Consider the following 25,481-nt stretch of genomic DNA (forward strand, 5'->3'; position numbering starts at 1 on the left):
GTTTTTAATCTGTGACATTTTAATGTATCCTAATATCTGTTGGAAGCCGCCCAGAGTGGCTGGGGAATCCCAGCCAGATGGGTGGGGTACAAATAAATTATTATTATTATTATTATTATTATTATTATTATTATTATTTGACTGGAGTTTTCCTCCACTTGTGTTGAAACCATCTCACCTAGCTTGTTTCCTTGTCCTAAGTTCTGTTGTGAATCAGTAAGCCAAACAGGCTCCACAAGGAGGGGAGGAACTCAAGAGTGATCATGGCAACCCACTCGAATGTTCCTGAGGTCAGCTAGGGCTTCGACAAGAGTGCCAGATATATCAGTCAAAAAATCCTCCAAAGTCACCTGGAAACTGATTGGATCCATCAGACTCCGAGGGCAGACCATCCTAACAGGTCCCCCCACATTCCATTTTAAAAGGTAGCATGCTTGATTTTAAAATCATATTTCATGTGATGCCACCTTCTAAAGAGAGGCGCTAACCAGTTCCATTATATCATTTCACATTCAGAGCATACTATACAACCATGATAATCTTACAAAAAGACATCCCACAGATACAAGCAAAGCTCAATGTCTGCTGGCCATTAAGCTACTAAATCCGGCAGGCTAATAAGTGACCTTCCAGGTGTTGTTGAACTATACCACCCATCAACTCCAATCAGCATAGCCAAGCATCAAGGGTGATGGGAGTTGGTACAGTACTACAACATTTACAGGGCTATAATTTCCTTATCCCTGTTATAAATTGATTTAGCATACAATGTTGTTGAGGTTTTTACCTTTAAAAACTGGAAACCTTTAGCAAACTACCTTTTATAGGGAAGCATCATATCATGACATCAAGAGCTTCCACATTTCTTGTGGAAGTGGCAAAGTGCATGCTTTGAATACTTTTCTCCAGGTAAGACTACATAAATCCCCTATCCAAAACCTTAGAAAATCAGGATAGAGACAATACCATTGAATCAAATGCCAAATTTGATTCAGTATGACTTCTATGCAGAAATCAGGCTATATGTTCTTTCTATTACTTTCCCCTCTTCCTCATAACCAAATCTCCAAAGTGTTGTTATACCTTCTCTTTCTTCAACTCTTCCTTGAGCATCTTCCTTAGCTTCTGAGCTTTGACTATTTTCTCACGATCGGAAAATGTTCTTTTCTCTTTGGCTGGAATACATTTTGAGTGTGGTATTTCTTCTTGGATCAGACTTTCCTGCGTTGGTCTCTCTTTGAGGGGTGAGGATGTGTTCTTCTGCAGGGCTTCGTCACTTCTTTGACCTGTTACACATGCATTCGGCTCTTTACTTACAGACTTTTTGAATGGAGAGAACTGTGGTACTTGGGGAACAGGAGTTTTCTTTTCAGGAAGTATGGGAGACTTCGGGGAATTCTCCACATTGGTCTTCTCAGAAGGCGGCAAGTCCTTCTGAAGTGGAGGGTTACAAATAACAGGAGAATGAGGTACTTGCTTTTGAGAACATTTTGATGCTGAAGTGGCAACACGTGTGGATAGTGGTGCAACTCGTGGTTTAGCAAGATTAGGCATAGTAGATATTCGTTTTCTTCTCTGCAGAAGTGTCTCTGCATGTCTACTACAATCTCCATCACCACTAGCGTTGGTCTTTTCATTTCTGGAAGATTAAAAGAGAGAAAGCTGTCATATTTCTAAAAATTGTAATCAGGCTGTTTTAAAAATAAATAAATGCACTGTATTCCCACAAAGCCAATCACATCATATTACGAGTTTATTTTTTAAAATGCTTATTTTGATTAGACATAAAAATTAAAGCAAAAAATATATTACAACTTTATATCTACTTAGAATATAGATGGCTAGAGTCCCACATACAGCTCACTGTTAGGAATCTAGTATTTATATTATTTAATACATTCAGTCATCACTTTCCACAAGAAGATATTTCTAACTTACTTACTAATACATAATAATACAAAAAGTTAACAATAATTTAAAAACCAAATACATAGAAAAAATGCAACCGAACAAAATTTCTAAGGGTGCTCATCCCACAATAACTAAAAAAAATTACTGTTACCCTATATCACTAAAAGGTAAACACCATAAAATAGGCTGGAGATCATAGCACAAAACAATCCAAATTAATGACCAAAAGTCTGAATACCTAAAAGCTGGGAATGACGGCCGCAAAAATAATTACTATACCGGTATTTATATATTATCATTGTATTATGGTATAATATACATTGCATATTATTATTATTATTAGGGAAGATGCAGCTAAACTTGTGGTCCTGTAGATGCTATTAAACTACAAGTCCCATCAGCCCAGCCACTATGGCAAAAGATGAGAGATGATGGGGCCATTCAGCAACAACTTGAAGGTCATGACTTAGCTACCCTTGTTTCTGCAACCAGCAGACAGCAACTAATTCAAATCTAGAATTATCCCTCTTCATCACAGCCAACCAAAAAATGTATATTGCAAATTCTCCCCACACCTGCAATACACAAACTTGGTAGCACCACAATCACTGTCTAATGTCAGCTATAATTTCGACTACTCCCTTAAGCCCTAGAATCACAGACACACACACAGCTCTAAATAAGATTCAAAGCCATGCTGGTTAAAGGGGGGGGGGGGGAATAGACGATTGTGCATTTGTGTGCTTTGAGGGTTTATGACAATCAAAGAGGTATATAAATCTTCTGAAATAAAAACAAAAAGGCGATCCCCAGCTACACGTGCGTAGTGACTCCAGATAAAAGCGCCGCACTGTGTCCCAGGCGACGTGAAGCACCGGCCTTTGCGAGGGGTTCCTTCACAGGCGCAGGCCATCAGGTGTTGGAGGTGCACGTGAGGAACAGTTCCCGCGATTTTCAGTGCGTCTCTCAAAAAAAGAGCTTTTTGCGCTCCAGCTCATCTCCTGAAACCGGCTCCTTTTATTTTGTGGAGAAAGGAAGCGCGCAGCTTACAGCCAAAGGCGAAGCTTACCCTTCGGGGCTGCTGCTGCTGCTACCGTCGTCCTGCTGCAGGTTTCCGGCAGCGCCCGACGGGAGAGCCGAGGAAGCCGCATCCTCGGAAGAGCAGGGGGCGGATGCCGAGCCGGGCTGGGGACCGGGGTCCGGGGCCGCGGCGCCGCCGCCTGAGGGGCTGGGGCTGCCCCTGGGGTTGCTGCCCCTCGCCGCCGCTGCCGCCGCCGCCGCCCCCGGTCTCACGTTAGGCTTCACATTAAACCTGGCGCGGCGGAACATCGCGCCGTGAAGGGGAACCGCCGACTCTCGCTAAAGCCCACCGTCTCCTTTTTCCTCCGGCCGCCGAGGCCGCCTCATGTCACCGGCCTCGCTCGGCCCAAGCCCAGTTCCCCGCCCTTCCTCTCCGACTCTCGCGGGGGGGGGGCTGTCAGCTGCTCCGGGGACGGCGTGCGGCGTGGCGTCATCACTCTGCGACAAAACAGGAACATCACCTGGGCTGGGCGGCGAGGACACCAGCCTGAAACGCAGGAGAGCGTCGCTTGTTCTTGTCGAACTTGCCTTGAACTTGCCTTGCACGAGGAGAGGGAAGGCGGCTAGTTTATTAGTCCAGTGCATTCGTAGCGATTCCCGGCTTGGCGGCTCTAGCCTCGTGAAGTCCACATCCCGAGGAAGGCATCCAGAGACCGGTGTTTTGACCTCAGTTGGATTTTATAAATGTTTTCCTAGAGCAGATATTCTTTGAAAAGGTAATCCCATGTTGTACGTTTCCGAGCACAATTCAAAAGTGTGCCTGCTGACCTTTAAAGCCCTAAATGGCCTTGGCCCAGTATACCTGAAGGAGCGTCTCCACACACCCCATCGTTCAGCCCGGACACTGAGGTCCAGCGCCGAGGGCCTTCTGGCGGTTCCCTCACTACGAGAAGTGAAGCTGCAGGGAACCAGGCAGAGGGACTTCTTGGTAGTGGTGCCCACACTGTGGAATGCCCTCCCATCAGATGTTAAGGAGATGAGTATTTATATATCTTTGAGGAAACATCTGAAGGCAGCCCTGTATAGGGAAGCTTTTTAAGGTTTAATGTTTTACTATGTTTTTATATGTGCTGGAAGCTGCCCAGCGTGGCTGGGGCAACCCAGTCAGATGGGAGGAGTGTAAATAATAAATTATTATTATTATTACTACTACTATTACAGAATCTGGAACTTTTTTTTAGTTTCACAATTTTCCTTATTTTTAGAGGGTTATATTCTGCAGTCTTCGTTTATAAAGCATATTTGTATACCACTATTTCATTAAAAATTATATCAGGGTGATTTACAGAAGAATTTACATGCAATAAAAACTGTGTGAACGTTTAAAATTGGAGATAATCAACTATTAGAGAAAGAAACTCTGCATAAGCTTAGTGGCATAAAAAACTTTTCAACAGGCACGTAAAGGTTAAAACAAAAGGTACCTGCTGAAAGAAAGGGGTGCTGTCAACTATTCTATAGTTGTAACATTCCACTAGATCCAGACATGGACATAGTCAGAGGGGGGCAAGGGGGGAGATGCCCCTCCCCAATAAAGTAAATAAATAAAAATACTTAACTAACTGACCAATAATGTTACATATAGCATGGTTCTGCCCCCCCCCCAACAAAAATCCTGGCTACACTCATTGATCCAGAGTAGGCTTTTAAAGAAGTAGACACACAACTTTAAGGGCAGCTGGCAACACTCCAACACAAAAATACATTTACTACACCCGTCACCCGCTCAGTCATCTAAATCCACCCATGGTGGACAAGGATCTAGTGAGCAGGTATTGTTGGTAAAGTATCTAGTTGGTCAACATAAAACATCCATAAAAGGATCTAAACATTTGGATAGTGATATACAGTAACCAATATACTGAGCTATAGATATGAAAAGGAACATGTCAGCAGAAAAATAGTGCAGTGCTTTATAGAACTATGGAACATGCCATTATTATACTGTTGGTTCCAAAAAGATGTGACCATATCTTGGACTGCAGCTCTCCACCCATTTTTATGATGGTGTCCTAGTGAGTACAACCTATACTTTTTCAAATCAAGCTAACCAAACCATGGTGGGATTTATACAATATGCCAAAAAACATCCACAGAGACCACATCCTTATATCACTTAACAGCAAAAACGGTATTTCAGAAAAATGGCCCAGAATGTCACCTTCCAAATGAACCAAACCAATCAAATTCACAGGTCATATTGGAACAGGTGGGAATGATGCAGTAAGCCACAAAAAGTCCACATAAACCACATCCTCTAAGCAATAAACAATACTGCAGAGCAACAGTCGGGAACACCCAACTTCTGAGTAGCTAAACCAATCAAATTCATGTCACATTGGGCAATGTGGTTCCAAACAACTAGCACACCGTTTTGTGGCTTAGTGAAGGGGCCAATAAAAGTATAAAATTGGAATGCATTTGTTGTTGTTCTTCCTTGCCTTTTTTGTTGACATTACATCAGTACAACAGAAATATGCAAATATACGTGATAGAATTCAACCACTGGAAGGGACCAAACAAGTGGTATATCTCAAAATACATCCCCCAGTTTTGGAAATCGATTATAATTTAAAAAGCAGCCTTATCCTCCCAGTTTTCTTTAAAGTCCCCATAATTTCAGATGAATTTAAGTGCATCGAACTCAGTGGGGCTTATGAAAACACAGGAATATTCGTTCATTTTATTTCCATCCCGCCTTTTAGAGCAAGATCCTCGCATCCTGGAGATCGTGCAGAAATCATCATATCCCGCACGTGCCAGGGAAGTAGCGGTATTTACATCCGAACCGTACGCGCGTTAACTCAGAAGCAAACCCCACTGAGCCACTCTCCCGCGAAACACGCGCGCAGCGTCTCGGCTTCAACTCGTGCAGCAGATACGAGGACCGATCGGTGGGTTGCGCGCGCGCGCGCAGTAAGGGCACCGCGGGACCGGCTCCAGAAGCGTGGCTGAGAACAGGAAAGGCGGCGACGTGCGGCCTGACGTCACAGAGGCGGGCCTTTACATAAAGAGCGCAACTGCGGGCGGGGCACGCAGAAGGTTCTGGCAGTTGGAGCGGATAGCGGGGTTGTTGCTGTTCGTGCGCGTAACGGTCGTCGCCGCTGGGGTTATTGTTTTGCCATGGCCCGTAAGTATGCGGCGTGGGCGGCCCTTCGCCCCCCACCGCCATGCTGATGGCCTTCCTTCGCCATTGGTGGCGGCGGCGGCCTGGGCCGAACCGGGCCTTGCGGGGACCGTAGGCCAGCCGTGGGTTGCCGCTCCCGTGTTGTGGTCCCTGGCGGGCGGCTATTGTAAGGTTGCTTAAGAAACGTTAGTAACTTCGCTTGCAACCCTGGCTCCTCTTTGTCTGGGGAAGAAGCCCCCGTTGACTTCAGTAGGGCTTGCTCCCGAGTAGACCTGGCGAGGGCTGCTGCTCTACTGGAGAGGCCGGTCGAGCGTGGGGGCAGCAGCCTCCCTTGTGTCCGTCTGTTGGGGTGAACGGGGATTCTCGCTGGAGGGAAGCGGTTCTCTTTTAAGAGGAAGCGATAGGAAAGGCTGGCCTGAGAAAGCGCAGCTCTGTTTTCCTTCCTCGACCGAGGAAACAACATGCTCTTTGTAAGCAAAATACGTCCCTGCTGCGCTCGCGTTACTGTCTCCCCTGTTCGGAATGAGCCGTGTGAAAGGGCCCTTTTCACCGAATCCGGGGCCACAAACTGCCTTCCCCGAGTGGAGAGAGCTAGGGGTCGATGCTGAATATGCCTCAATGTTTGCACTATGCGGGCTGTACTGTATTTTCAAACTGCAGCGTAACTTTGGAAACAACAGCTGCGGCGCCGACTTCAGTTTCCAGTGACTTCAAACTGAAACAAAAGATGCTGATCAGTGTGTGTTATTTCTATAGAGGAGCGTTCCGATTTGTTTCCTCAGCGGGAACTAAGCCTTGCTGAGAGCTTCATTGAAATGTTAAATAGACTTGTACGCAGGCTTACTTGGAAACGAGGTCCCTTAAGTTCATTACCCCAAAGGTGGTTACTACAGTACAGTAGTTCCTTATTCAGCACAGAGAGAAGCTGCCTGGATAGGATGTGTACAGTATATGGTTACTGGTTCACTGACACCAGAAACAATTCAAGCAGTATATAATGCCCACAGAGCTATAGAGTTATCTGGTTCATATTTTCTGACTAGGAGTTGAACCTTAAACACTTGACTGATATTCTGTATTTATTTTGCCTTTAGAATAGTGTGCATAAACTTTGCTGAATGAACCGACTGTATGTTGATGTTTATCATATGCTCGCATTACTTTCAAAGAGCTCAGGGTGGCATACATAGTTATTGTCCAATCTATATCCTTGCAACAAATAAAGGCAGTCATGAGGCTGATTGTGCCTGTGCAATTGTTTGCTGAATTGTTTTAGTTTCAGAGCTTGCATTATTCTCTGCATCAAGGAAATATTTGGATGGAATTCAACAAAATTGAGTATTAATGGGCATAAAAAGCCTCTTGAGCTTGCCACTTGGTGCACACTTGACAGAGAGCCACAGCCAGTCTCCTGGGCAATTAGCAAGCATAGTTGTCAAACTCATTGTGCTTCACATGGCTGAGCATACAGAAAATAGATTTTGAACTTTACAATAAATGTGAGTAGCAGCCCATTAATGGTATCAAGTTTTGAGAACTATAGAAGATTTCATTTTGATACGATGTAAGGTATAATAAAAGGTAATGATTTGGTGTGAAATTTGGCTGAAGTGTATGTAAACTGTACTGCAGCACTCAAACTTTCTACTACAGAATTAGTTGGTTGTTGTGGCATAGAGGTTTTTTATTTATTTGTTCATATTATTAGGTGCTTGTCACCCAAAGGTCTCCAAGCGACTTGCAGCAAAATTATATGCACACACACATATAATTCATATTGGGGATCCATTGCATCAAAAGACTAGCATAAAATATTTGTGCATGCATACCTAAAGGGCATTGGTACCAGTGCTGCTCAAGTTCTTGTCAACATGTATGTGCAGTAGCACTTTGGTTATATCAGAGGCTGGGAACTATCCAGCTTGTAGGCTAAGGCAGTGGTGGCGAACCTTTTAGAGACCGAGTGCCCAAACTGTAAACCAAAAACCACTTATTTGTCACAAAGTGCCCAAACTTTGCGAGCCCGCCGGGTGAAAAGGTGGCTTGGGGGCAGCTGCCGATCGCGCGCGGCAGCCCCCCAAGCCGCCTTTTCACTCAGAGGGCTCTCAAAGTCGTTGCGGAAGCGGCAGCAGCAGCGGGAGCCCGGCGACGGAGTGCGCACGTGCGCACTCCGTCGCTGGGCTCCCGCTGCTGCTGCCGCTTCCGCAACGACTTTGAGAGCCCTCTGAGTGAAAAGGCAGCTTGGGGGCAGCTGCCAATCGCGCGCGGCAGCCCCCCAAGCCGCTTTTTCACTCAGGGCTCGCAAAGTCGCCGCGGAAGCGGCAGCGCTGGCCCAGACAGAGTGCGCACACGCGACATTTTGCGTATGCGCACTCAGTCCTGATGTTGCACAGATGGGCCGATGGTGCGCGTGCCAGCAGTGAGGGCTCCGCGTGCCAAGTCTGGCACGCGTGCCATAGGTTTGCCACCACTGGGCTAAGGTGTCACCATGTTATTGGATGAAGCACATTCCTTTGCAACCAGCTTGAATACTTGCCCACTTGATTGGATTTCTAACTACCGTATTTTTTGCTCCATAAGACGCACTTTTTTCCTCCTGAAAAGTAAGGGGAAATGTCTGTGCATCTTATGGAGCGAATGCATGGTCCCTGGAGCCAAATTGCCCAGGGAGGAAAGGCAGATCCTGCTTTTTCTGTTTTAGAAAGAGCTAAAGGCTAACAAGAGGGAAAGAGTGTGTTGAAAAGAACCCGCTCAACAGCTGATTGCAGGAGATCGGGGAGGGAGATAAGGGAGCTAGCTCCCTTCTTGCCCCGCCCAGGCCCTTTGCATAGTAGTTCCTTTGCAAGGGCTGAGGATCTTGGGAAATTGAGTTTTTCAGCCATTTGGGGCTTTCTGTTACTTTTCCTCTTGCTTTCTATTACTTGCTAGTGCTTACTGGTTTGCTTTCTTCTTGCTTCCTATTACCTACTGGTGCTTACTGGTTTGTACTGGTTTGCTTTCCTCTTGCTTTCTATTACTTGCTGGTGCTTACTGGTTTGTACTGGTTTGTGTTCCTCTTGCTTCCTATTGCGTACTGGTTTCTACTGGTGCTTACTGGTCTGTACTGGTTTGTACTGGTGCTTACTGGTTTGTACTGGTTTGCTTTCCTCTTGCTTCCTATTACTTGCTGGTGCGTACTGGCTTCTACTGGTGCTTACTGGTCTGTACTGGTGCTTACTGTTTTGTAAGCAATGCTTTTCCCCCTTTGCAAAAGCTGCACAAATCTGAACTGATCCTTTGCAAAAAAAAAAAAAAAAAAGCTGTAAAACTTTGAGCTGATTCTCAAAAAAAAAACATGGGTTTTAGAGGAGGAAAACCAGAAAAATATTTTTCCCCTTGTTTCCTCCTCTAAAAACGAGGTGCGCCCTATGGTCCGAAGCGTCCTATGGAGCGAAAAATACGGTAAGTATTTCCTTGATGACTGGCGCTTACCAAAGCCACACTTTGTTGGGAATATTGGCTGTGCTGTGGACTGCGTAGTTAGGAACTCAGTAGTGCAGCTGATCGAACAGGGTTTGCTTACAAGCCTCATTACCAAAAAGCAGTCAAAGTGTGGTACTTTTAACATAGTGTAAAAGGGAGAATTTGGATTATCGGCAGCAGGATTTACTATTGTGCAACGTAAGAGATGGACAATCTTTGGCTCTGTTGGTCAAACTGGCCTAAAGCCTAACTCTTCAAACTGTTCCAACTTTAGGTGGGAACCAGCGTGAACTCGCCCGCCAAAAGAACATGAAGAAGAACCAAGAACTAAATAAGGGAAAAAGAAAAGAGGATACTTTGTCGGCTTCTCAAAGGAAACAGAGGTATGTTTGCATAGCAATCTCTGACAACCCACATACCCTGGTGCTTATGTAAGTAGTGTAAAATTCTGCCTCAAATGCTTAAAGATAAAATATAATTTGTGTACTGTGGCCCTGTCTTAGACTGAAAAATTATATTTGATGTTTGGGAAGCTAACTTAAAGTGCTTAAGCTTGCATTTGGCTATTTGAAATGGATACAGTCTTACTGTAATTGAAGTTTGGGGGGGCCTAGTTTAGGGGGCCTAGTTTAGAACACCGAACTTTAAAAAACTGAGAACTGACATTGTTCAACGGGACTTCTTATTCTTTCCCCTTGTGTGCTCCAAAATCAAATTGCTGTAAACAGATGTTTATTTTTCAATGCAACAAGAATTTTGGTTTCTCACCTTCCAATTACAGAATTGATGCAGTCACAAAGCTTAATCAGAAAGCACATTCTGATACCATTTATTGCCCAGTGTCGTTTGTAGATCAGATCAAAACCGATATGAATGAGCACTAAGCAACAAAACGGTGTGCTAGTTGTTTGGAACTATAATCATTGTTTCCACTAAACATGGACATCACTCGCTCTTCATCTTTTCTTTTCCAGAGACTCCGAAATTATGCAGCAAAAGCAGAAAGCAGCTAATGAGAAGAAAACTCTTCAGACAGGAACAAAATAATCTGTGGCTGCATGAAGGACCTAATAATGCTGCAGTGCATCTCAGAATAATAGGGCCTAAGAAAAGACATATTTGTAAAAGTGGCCAGCCATTAAATGGTTAATGTTTATCTTCTACAAGCTCATTTGTCCAGTATGCATTTATTTTAGAATGTCTGATTAGTAGAGTGCAGTTGCAACTGACTTGGCTTTAACTGAAATACTAGAAATAGTTCCAGTAAAATTGGATTCAAAGTTCCCTTTGCATGTCTACTAGTAATGATAGCAGTGGCTTGACTGCAGTTTTCATTGTTAAGTGTTGGCCTGGTAAATGGCTTGTGTGACTGTACCAGTTATTAAATATGCAACTAGACTGAGAATCCTGTCTGGTAGCCCAACAGCAATCACAAACGATACCACTTTTAAAAGCCCAGGTCTCTGTTCTTGCTTTGCACTTTGTAAAGCTCAGCTGTAAAATTAACCGTAAATTATTTTTACAATAAAATGTTGCATGAAGTACTGTCTAAGTTGGAAATGGGTACACCAGACAGTTATAATAGCTTTTCCATTGTTTCAATTGCAGCCTGAATACTTAATACAATTCTTCAACTGCTAAGCAAGATTCTCTAAATATATTACTATGTATAACTGCAGCTTAAAATCTGTACTCTGAACTAAAATATAAAGACCTTCTCTTTTGTCTAAAGCTTGGTTGATTATAAAAATGGCAGCCAAGAATAAGTTGCTTAGTTTTACTGCTTTTTTCAGGCCTGACTGTTTTCCATAGTGATGTTAAAGATCTAGCGGAATTACGTATTTGACATTCATGGTTGTACTTCAGCTAGTGAGCAGGAACAAAAGCCTGTTGGCCTGGGATTCATCCAAATTATTCTACTGTTCCCTGCTACTTCTCTTAAAAACAATAGAGCTCTGTGTAGCATATTAGCAGATTGGGATGGAGGCAGTCGGGGTGACCCTAACTCGGGTTTCAGAAGCTCAAAGACAATGGAATCCAGCATACTAGATAAGTTGTTGTAGTACAACAAACACTCAGCTCTAATGCTTTGACTTTTCTGTAACAGACTAGGCAACTGACCCCTTTGGAATTTTACCCAACATTCAGTGTCTTGGAGCAGTAGTATAGCAGTGTGTTAAATAAGGATATTTATGAGTGCACTACTGGTTTGGTAAAAGTTTGGGTGATTAGGGGAGAAGTTGGCTTGTAAGGCATATTGGTGGTCGCAAGTAACTAAGTGATAGATGGTTCTCATAATTACTGCTATCCCAAGGGAAGATGGATTAGCCATACCCACTTTGTGTGTGTAAATTAGAAATGTCCAGCTTCTTTTTAAAAAGGTAAAGATAGCAGCCACCCTACTTCTCCTGGTGCTGTGCTGCTATAAACTATGGTTTGGCTTGGTGTTGCATCCAAACCTAAGCTCATGATTTTATCTTTCATCAAACAAACCATAACATATAGCTAAGGTGTGTTCTATAGCTTACCACTTGTGGCTTGTTGTGAAGAGATATACCTGAACCCAGACTCATGCTTTAATGATCAGACAAGTCATGTCTTCAATCGCAACAGCAGAACTGGAGTAGCCAGACAACTTTCTCTCTAGGGAAACTACGTGTTTGCTCATTTGCAGTAAGCCATGGCCAGAGTTACCTGTGAACTGCCCTCTTGTCTTGCCATAGGCAAGGTGGTTCTTTAATCTTCTCTCGTGTATTTTGTATTGCTTCTGAAACTCATTTTTAAAGATTTTATTCTGAAACAGCAGGCAATGTATATGTACCAAGCAAGCACTTCAATCTGCCACTTGGAAGCCCTCAAGAAGCGGTGAAGTGACTCCCCCAGGTAGTCTCAGCTTGCATGGCCTTGTGGCCAATCAGTCCGTGCATGAGCTTTATAGAAACGGCCCGAGACCGTCCGATTTTATAGATAGCCAGTCTTGGAAGCCACACAGGCTATGTGCAGATCATCCATTAAACACCCCCTCCCAAGGCCTCACTTTCTCAAAACTGTCCAACATCAAAGAAGGTACCCAGCATTATCCTCCACAACTGATTAAGGCAGCTGTGGGGGGGGGGGCTTCACCTCCCAAGTTCTCAGGTCATTAAAGATGTTCTCACGATACATTTTTTTCTTCCAGATGCATTTCCCATACACACCTCTATTGGGATATGCAAAAATGAGCCTTAAGAAATTTAGCTCTGCAAGTAGCTGTACAGTATGCACAAGTGCTTTATACAAGCCAAGCTTGCATCAATAGAAGGTTCAGTTTCTGTTTGTGATGCATTGGCTGTGGTCATAGCTGTCAACTGATAGCTAAACACCAGTATTCCCTCCTAAAGTAATCACTCCCTTATTGATTTCATGTCTGTTTCCATACAGAGATAAACTCTGGAGCTGTATAATGATGGCATGTGGTGTCTGTTTTTACACTTAGCTAGAGGCTGTGCACAGGTTTGCAGAATGCTGCTGTTGCAAGTATACATTTTAAAAAAAACTTTGTAGGGTTTCAGGGCAGTGTACAGTCATAAAAATACAATGAACCACATACAACCAATAGAATCCATTTATATCTGTTTATATGTTGCTGTAAACATGTTTACCTTGTGCTTGGAATGACTGCAACACTGGCACAAGGTAGTCTGCTCTAAGGAAGATGTTTCAAATTTAGCAAGCCACCATTGAAAATGATGCTTTTTGTTAAGTACAGTGGTACTTCTGGTTACATACTTAATTTGTTCTGGAGGTCTGTTCTTAAGCTGAAACTGTTCTTAACCTGAAGCACCACTTTAGCTAATGGAACCTCCTGCTACCGCTGTGCTGCCAGAGCACAATTTCTGTTCTTATCCTGAAGCAAAGTTCTTAACCTGAAGCGTTATTTCTGGGTTTGCGGAGTATGTAACCTGAAGCGTTTGTAACCCGAGGTACCACTGTACAGTACTCTATATCTAAGAAAGGGAAATACCTGATGGAGAGCTTTAGTAAAAAAAATAGAAGTACAAATGCTACAAAGACTGTACATGGAAGAAATGTGGCTGACCTGAAGAGGCCTAGTGCATCCCAAAACAGGATAGCACTTTCCATATTACTATAGCTGTAACTGGATGAAAATGAAAAATGGGTCTGTTACTATTCATTGACTTGCCTGGCAATCAGAAAAAAATAGTTAATATAAAACAAGATGGCTAAGTAGGAAACTGGTCTTGGCAAACAAATTATATGGGAAGGTATTTTTGAAGGAAATAATAGGCTGTTCCCCATATACCGTACACATACAAATTGATATGTAAATTTCATGAGACTTGCTCAGGTCAACAACATTTTTTTTAAATTCTGCCCACTTTACTTAAATTTAAAGCATTTTTACCCTACACCTTAACTAGACTCCTAGATCAACAAAAAGTCACTCTTTGGGCCCAGTTTAACAATTCAAAAGATACTGTATCACAAAACAAACTGCAAGGAAGAGAAGACTTTGTTCCTATGGAATGAATGCGATCCATCTGCTCAGTTGCATTCCCTTGCTGCAGAGCACCTGGGTGGGAGTTCTTGGGGAAAGGGACAACAAACACTGCTTAAATATTTCTGGTTCCATGTGGGAAGTATGTAATTTCTGTTCCAGTATTTGAGAACCTTTTGTAAGCTATTTTGAGAGCTTCCTGGGACTATAAAGTGGAATATAAGTTCTACAAATGGGTTCAGGAGCGAGGAGGACACCAGTTCTTAAAAGGAATTTCTTACAGGAATTACAATCAACCAAATGTGCAACATGTTTGGTAGAATGACTTACTAGGTACTGAGGAACTGTAGACAAAGGAAGTTGAGTTAATGTGTAATAGCTTTGCATCCATTCTCTCCCTCAGTTCAATGAAACATTGCCAGAAATCCATAGAAATGCTGGTTTGCACTCGGTTACCTTCAGTTAAGGGATGCGGGTGGCGCTGTGGGTTAAATCACAGAGACTAGGGCTTGCTGATCAGAAGGTTGGTGGTTTGAATCCCTGCCACGGGGTGAGCTCCCGTTGCTCGGTCCCAGCTCCTGCCCACCTAGCAGTTAGAAAGCACGTCAAAAGTGCAAGTAGATAAATAGGTACTGCTCCAGTGGGAAGGTAAACGGCGTTTCCGTGTGCTGCTCTGGTTCGCCAGAACCGGCTTTGTCATGCTGGCTACATGACCTGGAAGCTGTACGCCGGCTCCCTTGGCCATTAATGCGAGATGAGCGCCGCAACTCCAGAGTCGGACACGACTGGATCTAATGCTCGGGTCCCTTTACCTTTACCTTCAGTTAAGCATTTCTGAGATATCTTTAAGGTGACTTGGTTTGTACCTCTACAGGTTACATCTAGCAGGTATGGATTTTAAATACCTTACTGGGAAAGGGCTATGTGCAGAAGCAGGCATTTGTGAAGTGAGTGAGAACAGACCACAATAATACAAATGGTACACCAGTTAGAAAAGAGGAAGGAGTGGGAATTTGTGGCCATCTGGTTCTGTTCATCCCTGACCGTATCTTATCCCAGGGTTGAGGAATCTAGCTCTCCAACACCTGGAGGGACACAGGTGCCCCCCCCCCCACCCAAGAACTAATATAAAGGAAATCATTTACCACACAAGAATGGCTCATTCCCTCTGAGTGCAAAATTGGGGTGGCCTAAGCGTTGTAAATTGTATAGCTTGATAGCAACTATAATTTCCTGATCACACAAGTCTATGGATGATTTTTGGTACAGATTTGTTTCATGACTTTGTGGGAAACGGTCACTACTATATATCCTTTAAAAAAAGGCATTATACAAATCAATGGAGATGTGGTTTATCAGCAGCGGTTGACTTTGATGGCTAAATGTTCAGACTGAGACAATAAGCATCGGAATATCAAGTGCCCCATATAAATATGGGCTGTTGTGTGTATTATCCCCTTAGTCTGCATGTGGGCTTTCCTATGAAGCAGATACTGTATAGGGGAACTTTTCCTCTCTGGATGTTGCTAGCCTAGGCTACAACTCTCTGCCATCCTCATCAACACTGATCGAACCATCTCAAGGTGATTTACATATCAACTAATTAAAAACACCACCACAACAACAACCACCACCACCACCACCTTTGGAACAATACCTCAAGCCCTAACAAGTGGAGAAGTCGTAACCCTGGCGATGTCAACCCCGCCCACTAACTAGACTTGGTGGGGTTTGGTCTCCAACAATACCTGGAGGGCCACACCTTCCCCATATACACTGATCGAAGGAAGGGCAGCTGGGATGCGAGGGTTGCTTTTTAATCCCTCGGTCTCGCTGCCCATCGTTGGAAACAGAATCCTGCACCAGACTCTCGTTGCGTAGCAAAAGCGCGACTGCTACCTGTGGAATTTCCTCGCTCCGCTTTTGTCTCAGGGAGGAGGAGGAGGCAGCCGCCGGGAAGAGCTTGAGGCCTCCTGACCTGTAGGGGGCAGTAAGGCAATCTCCCCGGAGGCGGCTCCGAGGAAGTGGCGGTGCTCGCAAGAGGACTCTGTCGGTGGAGCTCCTCCCTTCCGGTCGCTGACTGATGACGTAGCGGCAGGAGGCCCTGTGGAAGAGCGCCTTCATCCCGGAGCCCTCATGGCTTCTTGCGGCGGCGGCGAGGCGGTGCTGTTCAGACGCGGGGCCGGGCAGGTACTGGGGTAGGCAGGGCTTTTCGTGGCCCTTCATAGGGTTTCGCTTTCCCTCCGTGGGGGCCGCTGTCGGCCGAGCGTGAGGAGCTGCTCAGGAGGGACTCTTAGCTTCGCTGTTCAGCGGAGCGGATTCTGAGGGGAAAGTAGCTTTTTTGTTTCTTTTTTACTTTGACGAGGTAATAATGATAAATAAATAAGAATAAAATTGTACACCCCACCACCGAGACCATTCCATTGTAACTATCCAACCTCCCAAAACCTCTTGAGATGGTTTGACCCCTTTCCGTTTTAACAGTACAAATTCTACAAACACCTTCCATATCTCCTCAAAAACTTTTCTCCTGCATGTTCCCCGTCTTACCTTAATGGCACATGTTAGAAAGTAACTGCTTAAGTGGGGTGGGCAAGAAGGTCTACCAGCTTCCCAAACGGAAGCAAGCAGTGATATAGTAAGGTGAGTGGATTTAGTGGTCTCATTGGGGATCTCTTCTTTAGATGGCACTGTGGCCTAGGCTTCAGTCCACTTACCGGGTCCTGTAGGGTTACTTCTGAGTTAGACTTGTACACCAACTGCAAATGCCGCATACCAGCCCTGTTGCATTGGGGGGGGGGGATTCTGTTCATTCTGCTGAGCGGGGCCTTGAATTTCCGCTCCAAAGGCTTGCCTTAGCAACTTCAACAAAAGCATGAGCTATGCACAAAGTACTGTAAAGCTATATTGGTATGCAACTAGTTTCACAACTAAGTTCTACATGCACAAGGGGGTGTTTGCATTTGCACATGACAACCAGTTATTGTAACCAGGGGAAAGCCTGAACTAACTTTTTAGATGCCAGCAGTAATATAGTATATATAGCATGAGATGATCTTGATATATTGAAGAAGCCGCACCTTTAGATTTGGCTGTAACTCTCAAAATATCTTTTGGGGTTTTTTTTAAGTTTAAAATAAGAAGGAAACCTTAAGTTCTGTTTTGTTTCTACAGAGTGATGATTCTGATATATGGGATGATACAGCGCTCATAAAAGCATATGATAAAGCCGTTACGTCCTTCAAGGTAAAACATACTCTAGCATGACCCAACTGCTATGCAACATGTGAACTGCAAAGGCTCAAGCTTGCATGGTGGCCACCCATGCTAATCCTTCACTGTCACCCCAAAGATAGGTGGATTGGAAGAAAGGGATAGAAGAATATTTTTGCATTTTCCTTCTCTCAATATCCTTGTGGTTTTTAAGAGCTGGGCTGAAAGCAGATAGTCCATAGGAACAGTTCTTAGTGCAGAAATGCAGTGACAGGGAAAACTTCACCTGTTCAGTTTGTCACATACATTTTTAAAGCTATAGGAGCCTGCCAGTAAAAAATCTGGCTGCTCTAAGAAGGACATTCTGTATATATACTATTTTATATTTTTAACATTGGCCTGGAAGTTAAGTTTTGTTTTTTATGCTTGGTATGTTTTGATTAATCAAATTTGGTGCAGTGCATCATTATATCAAATGATCTAGATGAAATATATGAATATTTCAAGTAATAATTATTGTATTAATTTCAATACTAGTAAAAAAATTAAAATACCAATAATTATTTTGTATATTCTTTCCATCAGAATGCTTTGAAGAATGGTGACTGTTCAGAGCCTTTGGATAAAACAGAACAAAACGCTGGGACAAAAAGAAAAAATAATAAAAAGAACAAGAGTAGGAAGAAAAGTAATGCTGGACCACAGAAACAGGTGATTTTGTGGGGAGGGGAACTGACAGGAGATAGTACTAAGAATGTAGTTTTTGAAATCATGGAATTAAGATCCTGTTTTTTCAAACATAAATATATGCTCCCATATACAAAAACCTAAAGCTTCAGCCACCTTTTTCTTGTTGCACTTGAATTTTTACAGGGAAATAGCCTGGTTTTTGCAATGGCCTGTATTTTGCCTTTGGTTCAATTCGGGTGTTCCAGTTCCTAAAATGGGGAAGTACTTTTTTATATGCAATAATAATGTATTTGCAAAAATAATGTACAGTGGTGCCTCGCTAGATGAAAATAATTCGTTCTGCGAGTGTCTTCATCTAGCGATTTTTTTGTCTAGCGAAGCACCAATGCAAGTAGCGGTTTTTACGCGACGGAAAAAATTTTGTTTTCGTCTTGCGAGGCAGCCCCATAGACTTTTTTGTCTTGCGGGGCAGCCTTCCGCTAGCGAATGCCTTTCATCTAGCGAGTTTTTCGTCCAGCGAGGCATTCGTCTAGCGGGGCACCACTGTATTATGCTGCGGGAAAGTATTTTTAGGTAGTGCATCTGCAGAACTATTTCAAACAGGTGATAAAGGATGAAGTTTTAAAACTGATTAATACAAAGTAAAATGTAGCATGATACCCAGAGTTGAGTTTTTAAAGCTAATGTGGCTAACAAATATTGAAGGAGAGTGCAGTTTACAATACAGTGGTACCTCTGGTTACGTACTTAATTTGTTCCAGAGGTCCATTCTTAACCTGAAACTGTTCTTAACCTGAAGCACTTTAGCTAATGGGAGCTGCAGCTGTGCTGCCAGAGCACGATTCTGTTCTTATCCTGAAGCAATTTCTTAACCTGAAGCGTTATTTCTGGGTTAGCGGAGTATGTAACCTGAAGTGTATGTAACCCGAGGTACCACTGTATGTTAATTTTTATGTAGGTGTGTTGAACAGGTATGTCACAAATATGACATACATGTATGCAGGAGGGATCTCATACTTGTATAGTAGAGTGAGGAATAAATTCATAACACCAACTTAACTTTTTTTCCTTTCAATGCAGTGGAGAGTTAGTGATGCGTGCAGTGCTGTTTGGTCTGAAGACGGCAACGTGTACCAAGCTACTATTACCTCAATTAACTGGAAGAAAGGGACATGTGTAGTTGTCTATACCGGATACGGAAATAAGGAAGAGCAAAATCTGTCAGATCTGCTACCACCAACAGATGCTGAGGGAACAAATGAGAAAAGTGCTGCGGAGGTGAGGCCAAGTAGAAAATTTACACTTGACTGAAATGGGAACAATTTATCATTGCTACACATCTTTCACAGCTCAGGGAAGTACAGTGTGTGAGGATTAAAGCTAAAGCACATGAAATATAGGATTTTACCTTTTTCTGTGGGAGCTGAATTTAGTCCTGGGCCTCCTGCACATGACTTATTTCAGGGGTGGACAGCCAAGCCACATGAAACCCTCATAGCAAGTCTTTCTGCCTGTTCGCATAACAATTTCTGATTGGGAGATTAAAATTCTTTCCATATTACTATAGCTGTAACTGGATGAAAATGAAAAATGGGTCTGTTACTATTCATTGACTTGCCTGGCAATCAGAAAAAAATAGTTAATATAAAACAAGATGGCTAAGTAGGAAACTGGTCTTGGCAAACAAATTATATGGGAAGGTATTTTTGAAGGAAATAATAGGCTGTTCCCCATATACCGTACACATACAAATTGATATGTAAATTTCATGAGACTTGCTCAGGTCAACAACATTTTTTTTTTAATTCTGCCCACTTTACTTAAATTTAAAGCATTTTTACCCTACACCTTAACTAAATAGACTCCTAGATCAACAAAAAGTCACTCTTTGGGCCCAGTTTAACAATTCAAAAGATACTGTATCACAAAACAAACTGCAAGGAAGAGAAGACTTTGTTCCTATGGAATGAATGCGATCCATCTGCTCAGTTGCATTCCCTTGCTGCAGAGCACCTGGGTGGGAGTTCTTGGGGAAAGGGACAACAAACACTGCTTAAATATTTCTGGTTCCATGTGGGAAGTATGTAATTTCTGTTCCAGTATTTGAGAACCTTTTGTAAGCTATTTTGAGAGCTTCCTGGGACTATAAAGTGGAATATAAGTTCTACAAATGGGTTCAGGAGCGAGGAGGACACCAGTTCTTAAAAGGAATTTCTTACAGGAATTACAATCAACCAAATGTGCAACATGTTTGGTAGAATGACTTACTAGGTACTGAGGAACTGTAGACAAAGGAAGTTGAGTTAATGTGTAATAGCTTTGCATCCATTCTCTCCCTCAGTTCAATGAAACATTGCCAGAAATCCATAGAAATGCTGGTTTGCACTCGGTTACCTTCAGTTAAGGGATGCGGGTGGCGCTGTGGGTTAAATCACAGAGACTAGGGCTTGCTGATCAGAAGGTTGGTGGTTTGAATCCCTGCCACGGGGTGAGCTCCCGTTGCTCGGTCCCAGCTCCTGCCCACCTAGCAGTTAGAAAGCACGTCAAAAGTGCAAGTAGATAAATAGGTACTGCTCCAGTGGGAAGGTAAACGGCGTTTCCGTGTGCTGCTCTGGTTCGCCAGAACCGGCTTTGTCATGCTGGCTACATGACCTGGAAGCTGTACGCCGGCTCCCTTGGCCATTAACGCGAGATGAGCGCCGCAACTCCAGAGTCGGACACGACTGGATCTAATGCTCGGGTCCCTTTACCTTTACCTTCAGTTAAGCATTTCTGAGATATCTTTAAGGTGACTTGGTTTGTACCTCTACAGGTTACATCTAGCAGGTATGGATTTTAAATACCTTACTGGGAAAGGGCTATGTGCAGAAGCAGGCATTTGTGAAGTGAGTGAGAACAGACCACAATAATACAAATGGTACACCAGTTAGAAAAGAGGAAGGAGTGGGAATTTGTGGCCATCTGGTTCTGTTCATCCCACATGAAACCCTCATAGCAAGTCTTTCTGCCTGTTCGCATAACAATTTCTGATTGGGAGATTAAAATTCTGCTGCCTGCTGTTTATAGAGCTTTTCTAAAGAGCACACAGAAAAATGTTTGTAGTAAACACACAACACAAAGGTTGGAGATGAAATATGCCTGCAATTTCAGAATAAAAGGCAGCATTTCCACTCACACACATTCCAGTGCTATCTCCATAGTTCTTGAGCCCAGTAGTATATTGTTCTAGTAGTAGCTTTGATCCCATTTACTTGAGCAACTGCTGTATATCCGTAATACCACATGACAAGCAGCTCAAATAGTGAGGTAAAACAAATTCTACTGGTTCCCTTTGCAAAAGATCAAAAGCATTTTCTAAGTAACATCCAGTATTTATTTATTTTTTAAAATCAAGGCAGAGGAGTAGGACATAAGCAAGAATAGTTTAAAGGGCAGGCATGGATGAGAATATGTCAAAACTTAAGTAGAAATAGGGGAAGGATGAAAGTAGAGTTCCAGAAGGGCAGGTTCATAAAACCTTTTAACAGTTTGCATTTAAGAGGGTGTCTTTTGGAATGTCACAAAATCAGAACGGGAGAAAATAATGTTGTTTTGTTGAGGTTTCATTAGTTATAGCTACGTATGGCTTGCAAATACTGGTTGCAAATTCCTAGTTACTATTATTTTTCTAGAATGAAAATGAGACTCAGTATTCAACAGATGAAAGTGACATCTCATTCCGGTCACCTGGAAACAAATACAATCGTTCTAAATCAGCACAGTGGAATTCTCACTTTCCTCCACCACCACCAGTACCAGGCCTTGGAAGGGTAAGCAGAGAAGCAAATCTGAAAGACATCCAGTTACTATATGGTAGTGTTCCAGCTATTTAGAAGAGTAGTATCTTTACCTTTACAAGCAGAATTACAGGTGCCATTCTAGTCATGGGTGTTTTTGTGAGATTTGGGGGTTGCTGTATCTTGCATGCTTAATTTTGCAAGCATTGGTATAATGAAGACCTTTTATTGTATTTTAAATTACTCTCGTGTAGACCGGAATGAAATTCAGTGGACCTCCACCCTTTTTATCAGGCTGGCCTCCACCATTTCCATCAGGACCACCGGTGAGTGAAGGATAAACTGTGACAGTAAAGGGATACTCTTGTCACAAAAGGGAAAGTTAATAACCCAGATGCTGAATGGTACCACTCAAGCTGGGGATTTAAATAATGGAATGTCCCCCTACAATTATTATTTCCCTAATCCAATTAAATTTGCATTAAGAATTGTTCTAAATGTTTGTAGTGAACAATTGTTTCTTGTTCAATGTCTTGAGAAGAAAAGGTAGTTATTCCAGTTCAGAAGTCTTTCATTTATCTTCTTAGTTGATACCACCTCCACCACCTTTCAGTCCAGATTCTCCTGACGACGACGAAGCATTGGGAAGTATGTTAATAGCCTGGTATATGAGTGGCTATCACACTGGTTACTATCTGGTAAGAAACATACATCTTTTTCTGTACTAAAATGCAAGCAACTTGCCTAAGTCACCAATTAAGGTGCTAACACTGCTTAATAGGTTAATCTTTTGATTTGCGGCTGGTCAACACCTGAAAGATTACATAAAATAAATATTTCTGTAGCTCATTAGAGAGACATGGAACACTGTGGCTGACAGACTTGCACACATTTAATCTGGGGACAATTCTGCTGTGTATTAGCTTCCGATTATAGGGAGTGCCAGCTGATGTGCCTTCTCTTAACCAAAGACCTACTGAACTGCTTTTACCACTGCTTTTAAGAACATTTATAATATAGATCAGGTTGAGTGTAATATGATTTCCATCCCCAGTAATTGATAGGGCGGCAATATGAACAGTTCCTCTGTAACAACCCATTCTGTCTCCTGTATTGCACAGGGTTTAAAGCAGAGCCGCATGGAAGCTGCCTTGGGGAGACATGCCCACTCTAAGTAGCTGTTGTAAGTACTGCATTTTGTTCTAAGTTTAACTTGCAATGGAGGGCAAGCTGAACTTAGTTTCATTTTGAAGGCACAAGAACAGCTTTGGGCTGGTGACATTTTTTTTGCTTGTTGGGGAGATGCGGAAAGCACACCTTATGGTGTTTCCTTGGGAGCCCACAGAAAATAGGCTCCTGAAGCTAAATGAGTCCAGGGTTGCTGCAAAGGGGGGGGTGTCAAATACTAGAATGTGGCTTGCATGAGTATATTCTCCCTAAAAGAGTGCCTGTGTGTGAGGGATGGATGGCTATCAGCATCAGATTTTTAAGTTTCCTCTATTTCTGATATATAGATCAGCTTCGATAGAACATGACCTTAGCACTGGCATAACTTATTCTAAAATGAATTTACTATCCCACATGGTCTTTTTAAAACTAGGTTTAAAAAAATATCCCATGAAGGAGGACATCCCAACTCTGTATTGGTCAGGAAAGAAGCTTTCAATGGTACCAGGATTACTGACTGGATAACTCAGAGAGGAATCTGCCAGCAATGTTTTCATCATCATTAGCAAGATTTCTGAATGGATAGCCCTGCTTTTTTGCAAGGTTCTTCAAGTGAATCTATTATTTGGACTTGCTTTGATTTGTAAAGCAATCTTTCAATTTGTAGAATATCTTCATTTCTAGCTCTTCAGTGATGCCAAGCTGACTACACATTTAAACTTTAAATGAGGTCAATTTTATGGGATCTAACCATATTTTGCCGAAACTGATGTATGTCCCTTTCTAGCTGTGGATGGCAGTGGTGATAACAGAAACACTGTAGTCACGTGGTTAATTATACAGCAGTCCAAATCCCAGGACTAGAACAATTCCTACGTGAGTTGAGAGAGAGATTACTTATCACTTACACCATTCAACTGGTTTGTATTAGTGATCAATAAAATTATTTTTTTCCAACTTGCATTTGTATAATATGTCAGTGTGTGTGTGTTTATATTTAGAAAGCTTCTAGGTAATTTGTAAGTTACCAAACATCTTTTTACATTTTATTGTGGATGATGATTACATCTCTGAGGGAATTGAATTTTTATGCAATGATGTCTTTAGGTTGTTCAGCAGACACCCATCTAGGTTAAACATTTTGTTAACAGGAAAACATAGCACTAATTTCAAAAGCAGAATGTAATAGTATTGCTAAATAAAATACCATATGAGATTATACTATTTAGGAAATACAACTACCCTTCATTTCCTTAACCCTAGCTTCTGAAAGTCTAGGTTACATATGGCAGTAACTTCCCTCTCTCTTCTCCCTTGGGTCTTGGGTCTTTCAAATTTCAGTGGCACCCTGTGCAAGGCCAAAATTTGCTTCCCCCCCCCCCACCTTCCATTGTGCTCAATTCACTTCGTCATTGTTGTGATGCTTTGCAGTATGCCCTAGGCTCGGAGCCCATTGTGGTGGAACTGGTCGTGCAGCCATAAATCCGCCTCTGCAGTACAGGTAAAACTGAGAGATACCCTTGTCTGCAACCCTGGAGAGATGCTGCCAGTCAGTGCAGACAATACTGTCCTAGGTGGAGTAATGGTCTGACTCAGTATAAGGCAACTTCTGTGAGCCTCATGTTTTAGTTTCTGTGTTATTTTAAAGGGAGATTTTTATTGTTTATTTTAAATTACGAATGTTCATATTTCAGAATTTGTGTACTTTGTAAACCACTTTGAAGCTTATTTTTGACAATTAAACAATTCATTAATAACATTTAGCTGGTGAATGTGTCCTTGTACAAGGAGGTGTGGCCTGTAGTGCAGCCACCCCTAGGGAAATATCCTGGACCCAATGGCATTTAATTTAAACTACTACCCAATCACAAATACCTTCTTTTGGGGCAAGGTACTCAAGGGGTCATGGCAGTGCAGCTACAGGCTTTCTTTTGGTAAACTGATTATCTACATCAATTCCAATTATGGTTCAACTGATCAGCCTCAGTTACCCTGATGGATGACTTTGATTGGGAGAAGGGGGAGATCAATCTTGCTGTTCCTGCTCAATCTCTCATCAGCTTTTGATGCCACTGACAATGGAATCTTCCTGGACTATCTACAGGAGATGGGTAACGGGCGCCATTCTGCAGTAGTTCTAGTCTTATCTCGAGATGGTTCAAGACGAGCATTGGGTGAGTGTTTCTCAGCCTTCTGGCTGTTGAACTACAGGTTGTTGCAAGATGCTGTACTGTCTCCAGTGCTATTTAACACCTATGTGAAGCAGCTGGGAGTGGTAATGAGATTTGGAGTGAGGTGTCACCAGTACACTGATGATAACCAACTCGGTTTCTATGTAACCTCAGAATTGGGAATGCTTGAGAAGGTCCTGGACTGGTGTCTAGATGTAGTGGTGGGCTCGATGTAAACTAATAAGCGGAGTCTGAAACCTGGCAAGATGAGGGCTCTCTGGGAGAAAGTCACAAAGCTGCCTGCTCTAAATGGGGTTGCACTTTCCCTGTAGGAGCAGGTACAGTCTGGTGTGGCCTTTGAGATCCAGCTCTGCCACTGGAGTTTC

The 25,481-nt window shown here is 42.8% G+C and overlaps 3 protein-coding genes across 3 annotated transcripts in view; 2 read left to right on the forward strand and 1 right to left on the reverse strand.

The window, feature by feature from the left end:
* Positions 1-3,395, reverse strand: part of BDP1 (B double prime 1, subunit of RNA polymerase III transcription initiation factor IIIB) — a 43,301-nt gene extending 39,906 nt beyond the window's left edge. The window contains exons 1-2 of the mRNA XM_033164753.1: positions 2,981-3,395; positions 1,084-1,639 (exon numbers count right to left, since the gene is read on the reverse strand). Coding sequence (XP_033020644.1) covers positions 1,084-1,639; positions 2,981-3,240 — 816 coding nt within the window. The 5' untranslated portion in view covers positions 3,241-3,395. The remainder of the gene's footprint in view (positions 1-1,083; positions 1,640-2,980) is intronic.
* Positions 3,396-5,972: 2,577 nt separating this feature from the next.
* Positions 5,973-11,305, forward strand: LOC117054984 (small EDRK-rich factor 1). Its single transcript, XM_033164263.1, has 3 exons — positions 5,973-6,121; positions 9,855-9,963; positions 10,555-11,305. Exons 1-3 carry the CDS (start codon positions 6,115-6,117, stop codon positions 10,625-10,627), a joined length of 189 nt encoding a protein of 62 aa, XP_033020154.1. The 5' UTR covers positions 5,973-6,114; the 3' UTR covers positions 10,628-11,305.
* A 4,824-nt stretch (positions 11,306-16,129) lies between these two features.
* LOC117054983 (survival of motor neuron protein-like) lies at positions 16,130-23,881 on the forward strand. The gene is made up of 9 exons (XM_033164262.1): positions 16,130-16,268; positions 17,253-17,324; positions 17,877-18,002; positions 19,062-19,259; positions 21,653-21,790; positions 22,012-22,083; positions 22,345-22,455; positions 22,879-22,940; positions 23,358-23,881. Exons 1-8 carry the CDS (start codon positions 16,215-16,217, stop codon positions 22,933-22,935), a joined length of 828 nt encoding a protein of 275 aa, XP_033020153.1. The 5' UTR covers positions 16,130-16,214; the 3' UTR covers positions 22,936-22,940; positions 23,358-23,881.
* Positions 23,882-25,481: the final 1,600 nt, after the last annotated feature.

This window comes from Lacerta agilis, chromosome 11 (assembly GCF_009819535.1).
Source record: "Lacerta agilis isolate rLacAgi1 chromosome 11, rLacAgi1.pri, whole genome shotgun sequence".
Taxonomy (NCBI): Eukaryota; Metazoa; Chordata; class Lepidosauria; order Squamata; family Lacertidae; genus Lacerta; species Lacerta agilis.

Bases quoted from the DNA above. Each gene is read 5' to 3' on its own strand.
- LOC117054983 (XM_033164262.1), top strand. From the start codon at position 16,215: ATGGCTTCTTGCGGCGGCGGCGAGGCGGTGCTGTTCAGACGCGGGGCC. The intron at 18,003-19,061 runs GTGATTTTGTGG...CTTTCAATGCAG, and splicing joins ATGCTGGACCACAGAAACAG to TGGAGAGTTAGTGATGCGTG. The intron at 21,791-22,011 runs GTAAGCAGAGAA...ACTCTCGTGTAG, and splicing joins CAGTACCAGGCCTTGGAAGG to ACCGGAATGAAATTCAGTGG.
- LOC117054984 (XM_033164263.1), top strand. The intron at 9,964-10,554 runs GTATGTTTGCAT...TTTCTTTTCCAG, and splicing joins GCTTCTCAAAGGAAACAGAG to AGACTCCGAAATTATGCAGC.